The sequence below is a fragment of the Oculina patagonica genome, chromosome 13, assembly GCF_052425735.1.
Source record: "Oculina patagonica isolate OP01 chromosome 13, crgOcupat, whole genome shotgun sequence".
NCBI lineage: Eukaryota > Metazoa > Cnidaria > Anthozoa > Scleractinia > Oculinidae > Oculina > Oculina patagonica.
In genome coordinates, this window is record NC_135770.1 from 8,057,319 (window position 1) to 8,076,774 (window position 19,456).

Consider the following 19,456-nt stretch of genomic DNA (forward strand, 5'->3'; position numbering starts at 1 on the left):
CCTTGATTCACTTGTAATTGTCTTTCAAGATACAAAACATTTATCACTTTTCTTCTAAACGTCATGTCATAATTCCTTCTTTATCAATAACGTTCATTTTTTCACCCAATCACAAAAACCCGTTATTTGCTTAAGACCGGTCAATTGTTTAAAAGTTGAAACATCTGTTGCGTTCGCATCATTTACACACGTTCGTTTCTAAGCGCACGGACTACTGTGTTTTGTTTGTCTTGTTGTGGCGATTTTATGACTTCGGGCGCTCCCCTCGAAACAAAACAAAAGAAATGGCCAGCGTGAATTTCTTCAGATGACTTTTCATAGCTTCTCGCTATGATCGACAGGAATTCATCGTGCTTTTATGACCCTATAAAAAGAAGTCTCGCTGCTCATCATATCCGAATGTATCCGATGTTTAACACGGGAAGCATTAGTGCAATCGGTACGAAACTACATCACAAAGAGGTCCCGAATGAAGATAGAAAAAAGGATAGTTTTCTTCAAAATGTTGAGCTTCAGAGGAGCTTGTCTCTTGTAAGTCCAGGAGGTTTTCTGTTCCGTTTAAACAAAGATTTACACAAAGACGAAAGAGTACAATCTCACAGACAAGGGAATATCAAGCGTGATAAAAGACGAATCCACGATAAAACAGAACGGCCAGAGTTTTTCTCAAGTGTAGTTGGTTGCGATCAGCGAGACGTGACTGCCATTATCCAAAACAGCATTTTACAAAGAAGAAATCTTGCGCTTAAATCTGCCAGCAAACTGAAAGAACTGCGAGTTGAGGGTGCAAAAAAATTTCAGTTGAAGGCAGAAGATGATTCACGAAACAAGCGCTTAGATGAATTTTCGATTGACTTTAAGGCAAGAAAAGACGCGGCGACCTTTTTACCACAATTGGCAAGACCCACTGGAAAAACCCTAGGTAACTCTGCACAGTGGAAAAGAAAAGCTATGGATTTTAAAGCGTATTATCCGCTCTCTATCAACAGTAATCACATATCGCTAAGGAAACCAGAAGTCTCAGAAATGAAATCATTTGAAACCTGTCCAACGGAAAAACACAGAACAATTGATGACAAAAATTACGCGAGCAATGTTCATCATGGAAGCGAGGGAATTATTTCGGAAAGAGCCGAAAAAAGGCGAACTATAAATGTTTTTCTTCCAGCTATTTTAACAGACGAGGAAGAAAACTGAGCGGTTGTTTTGTTCTAGAGCTGTCAAAATGAACAGGGAAAGCAACTATGAGTTGACAGCAAAGCATGTTTATATAGCTCTTCGAACAGGTGTGTGCGCAAACAAATGACAAATCGATAAAAGGAAAATGTCGAATTTGTCACCTCAAGTTAAAGAAAATTTAAACAAAAGATTTGCAAAAATAAACCAAGAAAAGCGCTTGATACACACGTCACTAGAAGATAAAAAGAAATTTATTTATATAGCAAGAATTCTGGATCTTTACTTTTGTTAAGACTACACATTGGGCTATGCAAGATAATGGGCAAAAAGTCAATTTTGAGTTAAGTTTGCGGTTCACCCAAATTCGGACCAAGAAAGCTCATAAATACCATAGCGGAACGTAATAATTCTCCGTTTGTGACGTACACAATTTTTCAATTCGTAGTCCGAAAAATTCAACGGAGTACACGGCATCCCTGCTACAAACATCGGACACGATAACTTTGCTGCTGTTTTTTTACAAGTATAATACAAAATAACAAATCTCTGTAATGTACTTCCACTCCAATCACTTCAAAGGACTTAAAGTTCTGTAATGCTGGCTAAGACCTCTCACATATCACCTCCGATTTATTAATTGTGGATGGCACAACGTTGAGACAATTGGTTCGTACTCTAGCGTGCACTATCAAGTTTTTGGGCTCGCAGATAATTTGGAGAGTACGAACTGTACGAAAGAAGCCTAAGCTCTAGGTGATAGCCGAAAGCAACTCAAGCCTCCGGAAACAGTCGTAATCTTTCTCCTTTCTTTATCAAAGGCGAGAAAAACGCAACAAACTAGCAAAACACGGCTGCTTTTAGAAGGCTAATTTATATCATTGGCAGGCTATCATACAAACCATCATCTAAGAGGATTTGTCACAAAACAAGAGTTCTTTCTTTGCCGGCTTCTTTTGTGCGGTTGATTTGACGCAAACGAGAAAAGGACGAAACAGATGAGAGATATATAATCAGATTAATGAGTTTCTAAGCCGCTTTTCCCTCTAAGCTAATCAAGTATATGGACAAGTGCTACTATTAGTTAACATTCAGTTCACAAGCACTAATGTTAAAGTATTTTTCCAACAAGAACTGACACGATTAGACTAAGAGGTTTTTAAAAAAATCAACCTACCATGATTTTACCCTATACATGGTTAAAATAGGCTTAAATTAACTTGATTGCTGATCGTTTATTACTGATAATAACTTCATTAAATAAAATGTTACAATTACCAATAAGCGGTTTTAGATAAGAAGCACTTTTTTCACTCGTTCATGACTCTGTTAATTAAATTATTAGCCCAGTAAAGTTATGCCAGGAGGTCAAAATGCTTGCAACAGAATTTTTCTTTTCATATTGTTTGCTTTTGAGGCATGTATATTAACATACTAAAAGTCAACAAAAATCAACTTATGGGAAATACGTAAAAAATCCATGTGATGACGACTGCCATGTTTTTATGCAAATTAGCCATTGTAAACTGTTCGATCAAGACATTTACTACTTGTAGTTACAATTAACATGTAAAAACATTGTGCTTTTATGTAAAGTGTACATTTAAGTTCTACCATGGACCGTTTTCAAAACAATATTCAACAAAAAAGTATTAAAATAGCAATTTATCAACCCTTGCTGGTCAGTAACTGGAATACCTTCAGACATAAAAACATCACTGATTATCTATCGGTACCTTTCTAACAGTACTGACATTAAATCATATGGCATTGACTGCGTCCTTTGTATCGCTATCTGGATCTGTCAGAGCTGGTGTGAATTAAAACAAGCACTTCCACGACACCCTCCACAGGCAGGTGAACAGTCAAGTCCGTGCTTTCTGTAACTGCCGATTGAGCAATGTTACAGTCCACCTTGCAGTTACATCTGATAACACGGAGGAGAGTTTCCAGTGCAGGAGTTTTCTCGGTCATTTCCGGAGTTAGGGTACTATCTGTTTTTTTTTCCATCCCCAGTCACAAGGTGGAAGCTTTTGATTCCCAGTCCAATGTTGCACCTGGTAATACACGCGAAGGGAATGAAATTTCGCTGCAGACGACGTCGGAGGCAAGGATATCGCAGGCCTCCAAACTGTTGCTCACCTTGCCGCCATACAACTCTACCAATGCGCGTTCTCCTGCTTTGATAACATCTTTTTTGAACGAATTGCCATTATAAAATACTTCGGTACGCTGCTACAACTGTGATCACTTCTTAAGACCGACGGCCTTTCCAATACCAAACAGACGTGACGTGGTATCACATCCCAGCAGCGCGTGTAGAAACGGGAGATGTCTGCAGAGGTTTGACCCGAGTACAGAACAAGTAGCTTGGATGTCCCGGCAAACCTTGCCTTGCGCGGACTCCTCGTTTCGGCTTTGGTTTGAAGAAAAGTTTTTTTATTGCTGTTGTTTCCATGATGGCAGAGTAAAATAATTTAAAATGTCTGTGTCATCTGCGATGACGACGCTGTCTCTAGTAGCAGATACAGAGACCGCAGGTTGAGCTATCAAGATATCAGCATCACCTGCACCATGGATGGTGTCAAACCTCACCTCCTTTTACTTCTCACTCAGCATGTTGATGAAACGTTGTTTATTCTGTTTGTCTCGCAGAAAAAACGTCTTTCTTTACAGTGAGTGTGCTCAGAAGATCACAATGTACAGCTACAGAGTTGTTTGATCCTCTTAACTGAAGGCCCATTGCAATAACCGTCAAAAACAACAATACACCTGTCATAATTTTGAGAAACGTAATGAACATAGCAGCTACAGATGTCACAAAAAGGTTGTACCGCGTTTCCATGTACCGTCCTCCATCAAGAACATAGAGAGAGCAATCGCTGAAAGAGCAACTGTGGATCAATTTGCACATGATCCTTGTGATTGCCACAGTCGCTTTTGATCCAAAGGTGGTAGCTTGTTGCTTTCGTTTAAAAGAATACTCATTGATACTCTTTCCTGCATAGACTTAAGGATCGTCCAGCATGATCATTCCAACATTTACAGATTCCTGTGCTACAACTCCTGATACTATGCTTCTTAGTCAGGTATCGCGCTTGGAAAAGGGGTTCCTTATCCGTAGAAAGCAGGCTAGTTTCTCTGTATCCTTGCAGTCTTTCTTCTGTCGAGTGTCTAAAGCTTCTACGTGTTGCTCGCTAGTGTTGTAAGCGACGCCGGTGAAATCTTGCATAGACCTGTTCACGTCGCAACAGACAGGCATAGACTTGACCCACACTAATCTTTGCAGCTCAACTATTCCTCTTTCTCTTGTAAGGCCGCCAGTTGATTTGATGCTGCGCATCAGCGTTTCTTCATTTATCAAATTAGTTGAAAGACCATCCCAAAATTCATCAGTGCGGCGAACAACATGCAGACCATTCAAAAAATGAAAATAGATATCTGGATGGTCAGTTTGCAGTGTAACCATTTGCTGAAGGTACACGTAGATCGTTTTGGTATACAAATTACCGCATTTATTCGATTAAGCGCCCGAACCGCATTTATTCGATTAAGCGCCCGAACTCGAATAAGCGCCCACCTCGAATAAGCGCCCACCCCTACCTCCAAGAAAAAACTGAAGTGCGCAAGAGGCCTAGGACACCTGTAGGAGTATTGATTGACTAAGTACTACTAAGAGACCCCTGGAAGACCGAGTTTTCTTAGTATTTTATAGAAACTTTCAACGAACAGTTAAAATTCTGCTTTGAAATATCTTCTCGTGTTGTTATTATTTATTATTTTGTTGCAAAATAAAATTACTACAGTTTGTTAAAAATGGTGAAAATTTAATAAGCGCCCAGCCTCGAATAAGCGCTCCCTCTCAAGATTCAAAAAAATAATAAGCGCCCAGGGCGGTTAATAGAATAAAAACGGCATGCCCAGCTGCCGCAAAATAAGGAAAGATCTCTTGCAATGAAGACAAATGGAGATTCCAGTCTCCCGTCCTTTTTGCTCTTAGAAAACGCTTCAGTACATTCACCATTTTCATGTACTGAAGCCAAAGGCTAGCTTCATTTCTTTTCTTCTCTTTTTTAATTCTTGAATCAACATCCTCTAATGTAGCCCTTGGCTCTTCATCGATACTACCATCAGACAGCATGTTATCCAATGTTTGTTTTGTTTATCGTAATAAATTACTTGAATGAGTAGACGACACGTTGCAGCTTACTGGCGCATCAGAACTATAAGGCGTGTCCACTGTCGAAAACTTCAAATCTGATGGACTGGGCTGGAACTATTAAGGAACTGATGTCGACCTTTTACTCTATCGTCAGTTTTAACGCGAAACTGGAGAGAACTCAATCTTTCCGGGTGCTTGCATATTTTGTTCTCTCTAAGAACGCGATTTAAAGACTATACTTTTACACTGTACTTTGCAGTTGTAATATCAAAGTGCCCTGTTCAGCTAAACACATTAAAACTTCGTAACATTTTAGTGAAAGTAATATTTCGTTTCGAGAATGTTCGATGAGCAAACCAAAGCCTTAATTCGCCCTTTAAACACACTTTACTAAAAAAGTTAGTTGATAAATGCCACATAAAATGGAGTTTTGTTGTAAAACGTATCTGTGATAAGGCTAATTTGCATAAAAACATGGCGTCTAAAGGGAAAAATTACGGAGGTAAAATACTTGCTTTTTTTCGTATTTCCCCTAGGTTGATTTTTGTTGACTTTTAATATGTTTATTTGGAGTCCTTAAAGAAAACGTCCCTGAAGATAGAAATTCTGTTGCAAGCATTTTGACCACATGGTACCTAATCCCGTTAACTTTCCTGGACTATATTGTCCCTTGTACTTCAACTGATCAGATCAGTAAAGCAGTTGCCCTGGTTACGGCAAACTGCTTTTATCAGAGTCTAAATGAAACGTCAGTGAGCGATAGTTGATTTCCGAAGCGACTATAAAGAAATTCTTTTCGCGGCTTAATATGGCGCCATTTTCATTGGCACAAAATTAAATTATTGTGAAATTCAGATAACAGTGTGTTGATATTCTAACCCAACCTGCTCGAAAAAGTTTCGCGTTCGAGCTTAGTGGCCCATACGTTCAGATATCTGTGTTGATATTTGGACCCAACCTGCTCGAAAAAATAGTAGTTTGAGCCTAGTGCCCCATAAGTTGGCGCTTAAAATCCGATTTCTGAAGCTTGAAGCAACTAGGAGTATTTCTACTTCTCCTAGATGGGATGCTGTAACAGCAGAGTATAAAAGCGTTTACAGTAATTCGCCAGTACCCATTTAAACACCATGGGTGGAGAGAGGCATTGTTAGAGTTATGTTTTCTGCCCCACAACACAACACAGTGAACCTAGGCTTGAACTAAGCTAACTAATTAACTGTATAGGTCTGGTAGCCCGGTTACAGTGTGACTACTGCAACCAAGGCCACCTAACAAAATTTTGTGCAAATTGATAAATGAAAACCTCTTACGCTCAAAATAGATCAGTTTGAGACAAATCATCAATCTAAGCAAGCTGCACACTACAGAAGCAATTAATGTATGACCTGTTTTATCGTTTTAACACTCAAACACTATTGGTCGGAGTAGTTGCACTGTAATCGTTCGAAGCACAACTTAAACTTATCGCGGTAAATTTTCATGACTTTTCGGTGAGACTGTTTTTGGTCTGTTGTACAGTACTTTTTGGCATTCAGCTGGTTTGACTTTGATTAACTGTTCAAAACATTGGCAATGGGGAAAAAATAAACACCAAACTAAAACAAAGACACTTTCACTGAGTGAACTCAAAACCTCGATTAGCCTTTAATCCAGGATTAGAATTAATCAGCTTTCAAACAACTGGGCCCATCCCTTTGACGTCTAAATACGGGTTCTCTTACGTGATTAAGAGAACCGATTTTAATAGGAATAACTGCAGAAACAGGGTTTTCTTTCCAGTGTTTATTCCCAATAGTAACGTCTGAGTTCAGAATCGACCACCGACCAGGGCTAGAACCCAGACCACTCGACCCGCAGTCCAACGCAACCGCGCCTCTCACGCTGTATTCTCAATAAAAGATCTTGATTGAGAGGGGGGGGGGGGGGGGGGTTGTGGTTAATAAATCCCATTTTCCCAGCCCAAATTTTGCCCAAATCCCATTTCCCAGCCTATTGTTTTATTAAATTTTCAAAATCTCAGTCCCAGTTCTACTTGCAGAGAACTTATAGAGCTTATTTTAAAGATTTTAATTTTATCGCCCTGTCGGCTTCAACAACCCGTCACAGACATAGTGATTCGATATACAATTAGTTTTTAGTTAGTTTTATCGTAATCATATAGTATATAACTTAGTAACAGTTCTAGTTAGTAATTAATTAAATAATTAATTTTTATTGTGAATCTAAGAATTGTAATTTTAGATATTTTAATTGTAATTTTAATTTTTAGCAGAGTTAAATTTAAACACACAACCCCACAAGCTTTTAGCTTTAATTATTATCGTGTTTAAATAAAGTTTTACTTTACCTTACCTTACCTTAGTATAGACTGCGAAACAGTCGGAGCCAATGTCAACGTTCGGTGCTTCGCGCCTTCGATAAGAAAGTGCTTTTCCCAACGACTTTAGAGAAAAAAACGACTATTTTGCAGTCTACAGTTCTACTTCTATTCCCAATCCTAGTGACCCAAATCCCACTTTTCCAGTGAAAATTTGTCCAAATCCCGGTTCTCATTTTACCCCTTCAGGCCCCTCTCAATAAAACACGCTGAGACTGAAAAAATAACTGAGCTGGTCGCTCTTAACAAAAACGCAGCCTTAAAGATTTCAATCGAAAACGCTTGCAAGAGTTAAATTCGGACATAGAACAAGAGTTCATGTATTCTTTCTATTATACGTTCGTGCCGAGTAGGCATAAATAGATTGTGCTCGGCAACTTTTGAGCAACTTTTAGCTTTTTGAGCAACTTTTTGTAGTACCAGCAACCTAGGGCAACTTTTACCTTCCTTGGCAACTTTTGAGCAACAAATTGATATAAAACCGATCCAAACCGTTAAAGGTCGTTTCATTTCGAAAGATTTTATTAAAACTGGTTTTATTTGCTGCAACATAGAGCCTGCCGACGGCCATCTTGATATTTGCTGAAGTCCGAGTCACTTATGGCATCGCAATTAGATGAAGTTTTAGACGAGGAAAATGGAAATAATTCAGACATTGACCCCATTGAGGTTGCCATAGACGCTGGGGCAAGTCTTAGTAAACCTGCAAGCGCTTCAATTTCAAGAAAACGCAAAATTCACGTCAAAACGACTCTAGAGAGCAAGCAACTTTTCTAAATTTTGGTGGCAACTTTTTGATATTTGAGCAACTTTAGAGCAACTTTTTGGTATATTGTGAAGCAACTTTTCCTGAATTTACTGGCACAATCTATTCATGCCTAGTGCCGAGTGGTAAAAGAAACCGTCTTTCGGACCAGGAAGTAGAATTAACTGCTATATCGTGCATGTTTGATATTGCTCCATTCTTTGATAAAACAAAGGGGTTCTTTTGGGCGTGACCCTTATCATTAAAAATGCTACTTCCTATCAACTGTTTTCAATTACATTTACACATGTATGCTTGTTAACGGAAATCGCAGTTTTCTTTTGTATATGTGGCCTGTTTCGACCACTTACATGTATACGGCGAAGAAATAAGGCAAGAATCGGAATTCGGTTTTTTTGTTGCGGTAGCTTTGAATTTATGAATTAAGAGTAAATTAACATAATTCTATAGCGTGATTTACGTCACAAAAATACGGAACCCGTAAAAACAATACGTTTTTATTTGGCTTTATCTTTTAATTGACCAGTAATTCTTTTTCCGGAATTCGGCGCTTTAAACCTCATTTTCAAGACGTTTTCACATCCGATTTCTAACCAAGGGCGGGTCTGTTTTTTCTTTAGACCGGAAGAAGTCCAAGAAAATTTACATTTCAGTGACTGATTATAGTTCGTGAAATCGAACCGTGTAATGCAATGAAATATGTCCATGAATGTCCATGTGTTAATCTCTAGCCTTTATCTATGATATTATAGAGAATTTCTGTTAAAACCATCTTGGTATACGCAATCGAGTTTTCTAGACGGGAATAATTCATTAACCAAACGAGAAAAGTTTAGTAAAGCGTCGAGTTGACAGCTAAAACCAAACTTTAGCCAATCAAAATTGCCGTGTGAAGTTAATTTAATGACGACAAATCTTGTTTGTCAGGGGAGGGCATAGGAAGCACTCCATACTCTTATTCCAGTAATAAAAGTGACTATAACTCTTAAAAATATAACTCCTTGTGCGTTTTTAAGCTAGAGAAGTGAAAAATTTAGTTTTATTATTAGATTTGTAGACTCGGAAATAGTCGCAAACGAACTTTCTCAAAGCTGTTCACTACCCTCCCCTAGACAGTTTCAATATGTGGTCCCGTGCTTCAGACTCATTCGCGCGAATTGCTGTTTTGGTCATTCAGCGAAGCGGCTGATGTCCTTCGTCGCTTCGTGCCGTTTATTTCTCTGTGTATTCTCACTCGAAAGGTTTGTCTGGCAGCGTAAACTCATGGTTGATGTGAAAAGATAACATTGGCTTCGTAAAATGCCTCGAAAGCGTGGAGTAGGTTGTTTTGGGTCTCGCTCAAATCACCCCGAAATTCGCTATGGCATTGACCATTCAAAAGGAATGCAACTTCGTCTTCAGGAGTTTTCACAACCGATGCCAGAAGAGAGCGAACTCAATGCCAAGTTCGCCGAGATTGTGGTAAGTAAAGAACGGCCATACTTTTAGTTTCGATTGTTTATGGCAGATATTTGAAGTTCATTCAGCTTTCACGTCGATAAGTCTTACTGTACTTTGACATATGAAGGAGGCGGTGGCAAATATAGTATTCAAGAATGGATTTGTTGTTGAAAATTCTTACACGTGTAAGAAGGCAAGATCTTGCTTTTTTCTAAACCTAATGAAAAGAACAGTGGTTCTTCTCGCTGAAAAAAAATCGATAAAATGTTGGAGATCTAATTCATACTCAAAAAAGATCCATGGAAATATTCCCAAAGGACTTGAGTTGATTGCATACATGCGACAGTCAATTTCCCGTCTTTCATTTTGGTATAGTACTTCTCCAAAAGATCTTTCCGTAAAGATCCTCGATTCCGTATTTAACCCGTGAATTTTCCGATAACCATATTGCTATTCTGTCCACAAGGCTATTTGTCTGTGACTAAATTATTTCGGAGTCAAATTTCTTTATAACTTCATGTAGATCTGTGGCCATTGTTTATGTTAATAAATTTATACAGAGACTTCAAATTCATTTCCGACTGTTTTACGATTCCGACTTGTCAATGAAGTTTTGTCTTCAGGCAACGATCTTCGACAAGATTAAATCCCCAATCACTTATTCTGAGCACTGCCATTCATGAAAATTGATCATTCCGATGTCTTGAAATCAACAAGTAGAATAATCGCGTGTCTCTGATGGGGTTCTTGGAATCGAATATTTTTAATGGGTTCTCGTTCGATTTCGCGACAATATAACAATAATTCTCATTTCTGTAATAGCAATAGCTTTCGATTCTTTCGTAAATATATACCGGTATTAAAGAAAAGTGCAGTTGCTGGGAAAATTAGAGGCCTGTAGTCTGATATTTCTTGAAATCACTACAGATCGGAGCGAGACGATTTTGCAGTTCGTGAATTTGACCGACCAAAATGTACATTGTACTTGATATGAAATCGAAAAAAAAAAAATACAAAAATAACATATAAAAAATATATTTCCTAAAGGAATAAAAGAATGGGCTCTTTAGATACGTTTAATACAAATATTTCGTTTGAAGATAGTGTAGATCTCAATGATTTTTTTATCAATATTTGTTTGTTTTGTGTTCGCTTTTCAGGAAGAGCTTGACCTCACAGCCGTACATAAGAAGGCCATGTTTGAATTACCACCGGAGAAAAAATGGCAGCTCTATTTATCGAAAAAGAAGGTAAGATCGGTGGATTAACCGGGCTTTTTTCTTGTGTCTTCTAAGACCTGTTGATTCTCTGCTTGATATTGAAGGACTCCATATTTACACAATATTAAATCAGGCATGTTAAAATTTAATGAGTCTTATGTTTGACTAGGAATTTAAAAATTATGCAAAGCTCTAATAATTACATACAGCCTGTACATCTTGCATTTTTCATTCCTTTTTCATTATTTTTATTTTATTAATTTTTAAGTTTAAACTGACTTTTCAGTCATGGGGGAATTTTTCAATAATTTCTAGATGTTCGCAAGAAGTTGTGAATTACTTATTTGCATTTTGGAAGTGCATAATTGCTCTCGATTGCAGCTGTTCAAAATTTTTCAAGAAAGGGTTTTAGCACCTTTAAAACCCAGACAATAGTCAATCAATAATTACTGATAGTTAGTATAAAAATGTACTGTACATATTCAACACCAGTTTTCTGTATAAAGGTAAATCTCTGAAGAATGTTTGGAGAAGACAGTCTAAAATAATTATCCCTTGAGTGAATTGTTTTAAAATCCCTGTTGTTGCTCACTGAATGGCTTTGTTTCTTGTGGTCAGACATAACATTGTCTGTATTTAACCATCGAGTCAACATAAATTCACTTTTACTTAAATTTGTAACAAAGAACTGAGATTCCCCTGTGAAGATTTTGGGGTACTTGTTCACTTTTGCTTTCTGTGTGGAATCAATTATTTTATTCAGTTATTTATAGAATTGTCAACAATCTTTTAATAAAGAATTCTTTACATTGCAAGCATTTTATTTTTGTTCTTTATGGCTTGTTTCTACATCTCTAGCTTGCACCACACTTCATTCAAACAGGTCCAATTATGTACTTAATAAATTTACTTTAATTTATTTTTGAAATGAATTTTTTTGGATTGCTTCTAGCTTTTCAGATAAAACGTTTTCCCAACTCACAGTATTTGTAATTATTTTGTCTATACATTATCCAAGCTACATGTTCCGGGGGTTATCTTATGTAATTGTTTTACTTGTTTAGCTGTGTACAGGGTTGTTTACAGCTGCAATACAGAACTCTTTTTCACTGATTTCTTTTCTTTACATAATTTTGGCTTCTGCAGTAAGTCATCACTCCTTTGTTGGCCGTCATTGTTTAAAGACATTCCCATTGTTCATAAATCGTCACTCTGGAAATAATGGAAACATTGTTATCATGAACAACAGCCCCTTTAAAGGTTTCCCCCTGTATTGCAAGATTTAATTACGGGCAGTTTCTTTGTGTTGCAAATGGTATGATCACCAAATGACATAAAACAAGGATTCAAACAACGACAATTAACAACATACCCAAAACCACAGCAAAAGGAGCTGAGGGAGGAACCATTTAATTTTTGGAGGGGTGGAGAAGGGGGGGGGGGGGCATTCGGCAATTTCTTTTGAATAAAAGTTTTTTTTAGCATTGGTATTTGCAAGAATTTTTTTTTAACCAACAGAAACCTCTGCAAGATTTTTTTTGCACCATCCCTGTTTACCGTGCCTGGCTTGAATTTTTTTCCCGTGCTTACTTGTGGGCGGCACAGTGGCTTAATGGTTAGTGCGCTGAACTCTGGATGGAGCGGTCCGGGTTTGAGCCCTGGCCAGGGCACTGTGTTGTGTCCTTAGGCAAGGCACTTTACTTTCATAGTGCCTCTCTCCACCCAGGCACGTTTAAATGGGTACCAGCGAATTTACTGCTGGGGGGTAACCCTGCAAAGGACTAGAATCCCATCCAGGGGGGACTAGAAATACTCCTAGCCATTTCGTGCTGCAGACACTGGGATAAGTTTCGGCCTGATTAGCCACTTGGCTCGACAGCGGGCTTTACCTTTTTACTTGTGTGTGATTTATTTTCATCTACTTTTCTGGTGAAAGAATTTTTTTGCACCAAAAACGTTTTTACAACACCAAATCCATTGTTTATCAACTTTGAATTATTTTTGTAAATATTAGAAGAGGACCTCACATACATACATACAATCATGTATACTGCCACACTGAAAATAATTCTGAATTTCTCCGTGATACACATAGTTAACTTTATACTTAAAGAAATCCAGGATTCATTTTCAAAATAAGTCTTAAGTGATCCTATCAAGTAAAAGGCTTTTGTTACGAAATCATGAAAAACAACATCATAATATGAATAAATGATTTTATTTTAAACTCTTTTGACCCACTTGATATTGTTATAAAAACAATTCTTGTTACTTATATTCAGCAGTAAAGGAGCATTAATTATGCAGATGAGCGTTTAATGATTCCTTAAGTACAAGGAAAATGATTTGTTTCCAGACAGTTTGTCTATGTTGACTTGGCAACATAACAACACATTTAGCTTGAGATACAATATAAGTGAACAAACACCAATGCACTTGAGCTTGTGTATAATAATATTATGCGTAGCGTAAGGGATCTAAGGCAATCTAAGGAATCGGCGGAGCCAAATAGCTTGTTATTGCTGCCACTTGACTGCCATTTCTGTAACATGAAGCAGCTAAGGGTATTGCTACACGTATTTCCCCTGGATGCGATGCTAGTCCATCGCAGGTTACCACACAGCAATTTTTCACATTGTGTTAACAAATTGGCAGGTGAGAGTTAAGTGTCTAGCCCAGGAACATAGCACAATGACCCTGGCAGTACTTGAACCTGAACTTGTTGGTCCAAAGTTTAATGCAGTAACCATTCAACCACCATGCCTCACATACATACAGGGGTGCCATATTGTTCCTTTATGAATAACAATAGATGTACATGTAGCCTACAAAGACAAATGATAAGCTGTAATAAAAGTAAATGTACAGTCACTATTCAAGGGTTTGATGACAATAGAAAAAAGTTAGTAGCATGATAGGATGCTCTTTGCCTCTGGCGTGGGCATTGTGGTCAGTCTTTCAAATCAATAATGTCAAGCAAGCTGAATGATTTGTTCCAGCTGTATTTACTGCACATATTAATGTATTTAATTATTGTTTTAAATTTGTGTTTCAGGAACAAGAAGAGTTAAGTTCAACAAGTTACCCAGAGTACTACATAGATCAACTTAAAAGCCTTCATTCTGTAAGTGCAAAGCTTGTCAGCTTACATAATGCATATCCTTACTGTTATTTATTTAATACAGTTGAACCTCTCTTATACGGACACAGAAGGGACAGAGCAGTGTCCGTATTAGAGTGGTGTTTGTATAATAGAGGTCACCACAGACTATGACATCACTTTTGACTTCATTAGCTGCTTAAAGTATTTTGTAATTCGAAATGCTCTGCAACGCAATGCTGCAGATAAAAAATTAACACTAAGCACAAATCCAAACACTCTAAGATGAATAAAGTGTTACGTTGTTGTTTTTGTAACCCCAAACAGGAAATTACATTAAGAACACAAAATAACATCGCCTGATCACTGGAGTGACCGTAATAAAGAGATTATGTTTATATGAATTTGTTCCGTGGGGCCAAGATTTAGTGCCTGTTGTCTGTATTAGGGAGGGTCCGTATTATAGAGGTTTTCTCTAAAGGAAATACGTGAAAATTTTGTTGGGACATCGGAGATTGTCCATAATAGAGAGATGGCGTATTAGAGAGGTGTCTGTATGGAGAGGCTTGACTGTATTGGCAATCAACCTTTTCACTATCTAGATCGCATAATTTCAAGTTGAAAAAGAATCTTTAATGTGGTAAATTAATAGACTGTGACTTGTTCACTTTTTGCTCTTTTGATAGATTTTTGTTTCCAAGAGTGATGAAGAGATTGAGTCCAGAACAAATCTGGTTGATGGACTCAAAACTGCACTTAGAACTCAGCCCTTGAGGTGATTATTTGTTGACTGCTATAGATGTACATTGTAGACAGCTCTATGTCTTTTGAAAGCTTTGGCAACTTTTATTAGGCTTCACAGTCATACAAGCCTGATTTCACTAGCGACGCAAGCACAAGCGTGATCAAGCAAAAAGGACAAATTGTGATCTTTGTGGTTGTGCTTGGGGTGCGGCAAGCACAAGCACAAACATTGAAATGCAATGCGCTTGTGCTTTTGCCTGAGTTGAAGCCGTTTTCACGGTGAAATAAGAGCTGTTATCCTTGCACTTGTGCTTGCATTGCTAGTGAAAACCAGGCTATACTGGTCCTTATTTTATCACTGACAGTACTGATGTTAACATGTTGGATGCTTTTATTTTCTTGCAGATTTGTGCATAGGTTTATTGAATTAGATGGTTTAAATTGTTTATTAGAATTCCTAGAAAATATGGACTTTGCGACAAGGTGAGTTCAGTTTTCATTGATAGGGGATTGATAACAGAAAGGGAGGGCGTTATAGAAAGCAAGCGGGCTGTTGGCGGGGACCCATGGGGGGTACTCAGGATTTCAAATGATGGGGATGATCGAATGGGGGCAAAAGTCAAGACCCAAAAAATCCCAGGTAGGGCTTCCAAAAAATCCCTGGATCAAAAAATGACCCCTCAAAAATCAACAGCAAAACAAGTCACTTCCACGTATCTTCATATTGTTTTTAATATCCAAAAATATCCCTACTTAAATCAAAAAAATACCTGCCAAATTTTCCTACCCAAAAAAATCCTGGAATCAAAAATTTCCCAAAAAAATCCTTTGATCATCCCTGTCACTTGAAATCCCAAGTACCCCCCTGGGGGCGGTGACTTATTTATTAAATAAGCAAAATACCAGTACTAGTACACTATCAGTTTACCATTCATTTTTTTGTACCACACTTTGATCGATGAAATGTTTTGTGATTAATGACTATTCTCATCCAGTTCAATTCATCACAAAAAAGTTCTTGTTTTATTTTCAGCCAAAGTAAAATTCACACTGCAACAATAGGATGTTTTAAAGCTCTTATGAACAGCTCGGTAAGTTTAACTAAGACAAGATGCAACTGGCTAATATGCTGAGATCATTGTTCTACAGACTAGTGTGATTTTCTTTACTTTATGATACATTATTTAGTAAATAAACCCCTTCAGGCAGCTGGTATATTGGAGGACAATGCCCGACGCTGAAAGATTGTCTGAAAAATTAACAGTTGCCTAAAAAGTGCAGCTTCGAGGGCAACTGTGAAATTTTGAGGTCAATCTTTCAGCCAAGGGCATTATCCTCCAATTATACCGAGCCAGAAAGGGATTTATTTATTTTATGACCCTCCGATTAATTTATACAATGCGCTTTATCTCTGGTAAATTAAAAAGAATCACGGCATGACTGCGGTTGAAATGAATGCAAATTGATTGGCATACATAGTTTTTTTACTGTGATTTGGTTAAAAAGTTAGACCTGAAAAGGTGATGTTGTTTGTTTGTTTTGTACTTGTCTATAAAATTGGTTGACGGATAACAAATCGGACGGGGTATAATGTCTGATTCCCGTTGTCCAATTTTGTACCAAGTAATGCATTTTGTCCAATGAGCGTGCACAAAAATTAATTGGTGGGTTATACAGCGACTGTTTTAGGAACAGAAAGAAATACCAGTTTTCATGTATGAACTGTTTAGTGATAATCATAATTGAATCATTATGTTTTTTTAAAACAGATAAAGATGATGTAGAGAAAAATTCTCCAAAGGGTATTTTTATAAAATGTATGACATCTATAAGGAGAATTGATATTATTTTTTTTATTTATATCAATCAATGCAATGTTTTTTTGTTTCTTTTTTTTTGTAGCACGGAAGAGCTCATGTGTTAGCCCACCCGTCATGTATAAACATTATTGCTCAAAGCATGGGTACAGAAAATGTCAAAACTAAAATACAAGGTAGGTCAATTTAAGTCCTTTGTAGTCTGCAATGTCAGGTGGTAAATTCAACTTCCTTTTAACAGTAATGCTAGAGTAACAACTTGTTGGTATTTCCACACTGGCTCCCACACCCGGGGGGGGGGGCACTTCCTATAAATGGGCTAATGGGGATGTGCCGCTGGATGGGGTCGCATTTTCACGACTGGACTGACTATAATGGGGTCGCCATTTCAAGCATTTTTTATAGGGTGACTAGAATGGGGTCACACTTTTCCGGGATTTTGAGAGTACGAAAATCTGGCAAGTTGTGATTTATGAACGGAAATATTCGCCGAAAAAAATGTTACCGTATTTATTGCTGTTGTTCAATATTTGACAAACGGCTCCCAGAAAGTGACTAAGTTGGGGTCGTAAAAATTAAATTTACCCAAAAGTGACTAAGATGGGGTCTATAATTGGCCATAGAATATGACTATAATGGGGTAGGGGTTCTGAGAGGCCAGCGGCACATACCCAACAAAAATTTACCCAAGTACCCCCCCACCCCCCCCCCCCCCGGGCTCCCACATTTTTCCACAAGTTTCCCTGAGCATCAAAATCCTGAGAATCCACTCTCCGTCTGCACAATACATGTGATCACTTCATAAAAGAAAAACAAAGTCTTCCATAGATTTAAATCACACTCGCACAAGTGCAATTCATATTTTTCTCTAATCATATCTATAACAAAATTCTCAAATTTGATTGGTTCTGCGCCTGCCTATTTGTCGCTTAATTGCTGCCCATCACGTGGGTGTCCAATTACAGGTATCTGATTTGTTACCTGTTACCTATCTTCTTCGTGCCATGTGGCACATAAGGCCTCAGCACAATTCCGCCAACCATCTCTGTCAGCCTCTGCAATTTGTACCTCGCTCCAGTCTTCCATCCAGCTTTATCCCTTTCTCTCTCTGCTGTTTTCCTCCATGTTGTCTTTGGTCTGCCCCGTTTTCGCCGCCCTTCTGGGGTCCAGGTTAATGCAGTTCTGCAGTCATTTGGTTCTTTCCTCATTATGTGGCTGATGAATTTCCATCTTCTCTTTCGCACGTCCCAACTGAGGTTTTCCATCTCAGCCATCTTCAGGACTTCATTGTTTGTAATTCTTTCCTGCCAGCGTATTTTAAATATCTGTCTAAGACATCTGCTTTGGAAGACGTTGATTTTGCTCTCATCATGTTTATAAAGCTTAACAAACTTAGAGTAGAATCTTGCTTTTATTATTCTCTCGTTAATTGGTGACCAGTCAATTAGAGCCTTTGTTGCCTCTGGTGTCATCATTATTGCCACGCCTTGCATATGTTGATCGTCATCTCGACCTGAGTACAGTACTGTTTCACCTGAACTCAATTTCATTCTACCTGCTCCTATCCATCGGCACTCACTTATTCCCATGATTTGGATCTTCATCTGATTCATAACACTTGCAACTTGTGTGGCTTTTCCTGCAGTAAACATTGTTCTCATATTCTAATCTGAGTTCTTGGGGTCATTAGTGGTTTGTTCAGCTCCTGAGCATCCTCTCGGCTTTGGCCCAAGGGCGTCATGCTTTGCCTTCCTTAGCAAGGTACCACATTGGCTCCAAGAGAAGGTTGCCTTTGAGTGTTAAGGTTTCTGTAATCTGCTTTGTTTTAAGGGGGCGGGTGATTGGCCCACCACCCAACCCCCAACCTGGAGGACCAGGGACTGTTCTTTGTCTGGCCTCTACCCCTCGACCAATCCAGCATGGTTAGACCTGCCAGGGACCAAAGTCCCAGCCGGCACAGCTCTTAGGGTCATTGAGACACCCAAGCCTCACCACCACTACAAGGTGACAGCCCAAGGTGAAGCAACTTCAAATTGGACACCTACGCCATTCGTGCGTCAATCACATTCATTTGAATGGGTTCTTTCTTGCTGTTTTCCTATTGTTTGCACAACCAATTGAATTTACCTTCGACTTTTTCACCCAAAAAGGTTCTCAAAGACTTCCTAACCTTGAATTTTGTTATTGATGCAATCAATTAGTAATAATTATTATTGGACTTTGTGTTGTACAATTCAGAGAGTATTCAGTAATCAGGCTCGTAATTTGTAATAGTAATTGGACTGAGTGTAGTACAATTCAGGGAGTTCTCTGGCAAGTAATTTCAAATGGGCCTTGTGCTGTGTGCTGGGCCGATTTTGAAATAACTTGCCCAGATTACTCCCTGAATTGTACTCCACTCAGTCCAATTACTATTACAAATAAAACATTTTATAGTAATACTAAAAAGAAGACCCTTATCTTATTGTGTAACACTTCTTTGTTCTAACCATACTCAATGTTTCATCCTTCCTGTACGTGTAGTGCTAGAAATCCTTGGAGCTGTTTGCCTTGTCCCTGGAGGCCACAAGAAAGCTCTGGACGCCATGACACACTTTCAAAAGTTTAATGAAGAAAGAACAAGATTCCAGGTCTGCTGGGTTTATGAATGTTTT

General features: G+C 38.3%; 1 protein-coding gene and 1 long non-coding RNA gene across 2 annotated transcripts in view; both read left to right on the forward strand.

Moving 5' to 3' along the window:
• LOC144635118 (uncharacterized) overlaps positions 1–19,456 on the forward strand; it is a 69,600-nt gene that overhangs the window by 29,781 nt on the left and 20,363 nt on the right. The window lies entirely within an intron of this gene.
• Positions 9,615–19,456, forward strand: part of LOC144634919 (disheveled-associated activator of morphogenesis 2-like) — a 28,262-nt gene continuing 18,420 nt past the window's right edge. Inside the window, exons 1-8 of the mRNA XM_078493972.1 lie at positions 9,615–9,942; positions 11,082–11,171; positions 14,197–14,265; positions 14,928–15,016; positions 15,391–15,468; positions 16,019–16,076; positions 16,888–16,978; positions 19,326–19,432. Of these exons, the coding sequence (XP_078350098.1) occupies positions 9,781–9,942; positions 11,082–11,171; positions 14,197–14,265; positions 14,928–15,016; positions 15,391–15,468; positions 16,019–16,076; positions 16,888–16,978; positions 19,326–19,432 (744 nt within the window). The 5' untranslated portion in view covers positions 9,615–9,780. The remainder of the gene's footprint in view (positions 9,943–11,081; positions 11,172–14,196; positions 14,266–14,927; positions 15,017–15,390; positions 15,469–16,018; positions 16,077–16,887; positions 16,979–19,325; positions 19,433–19,456) is intronic.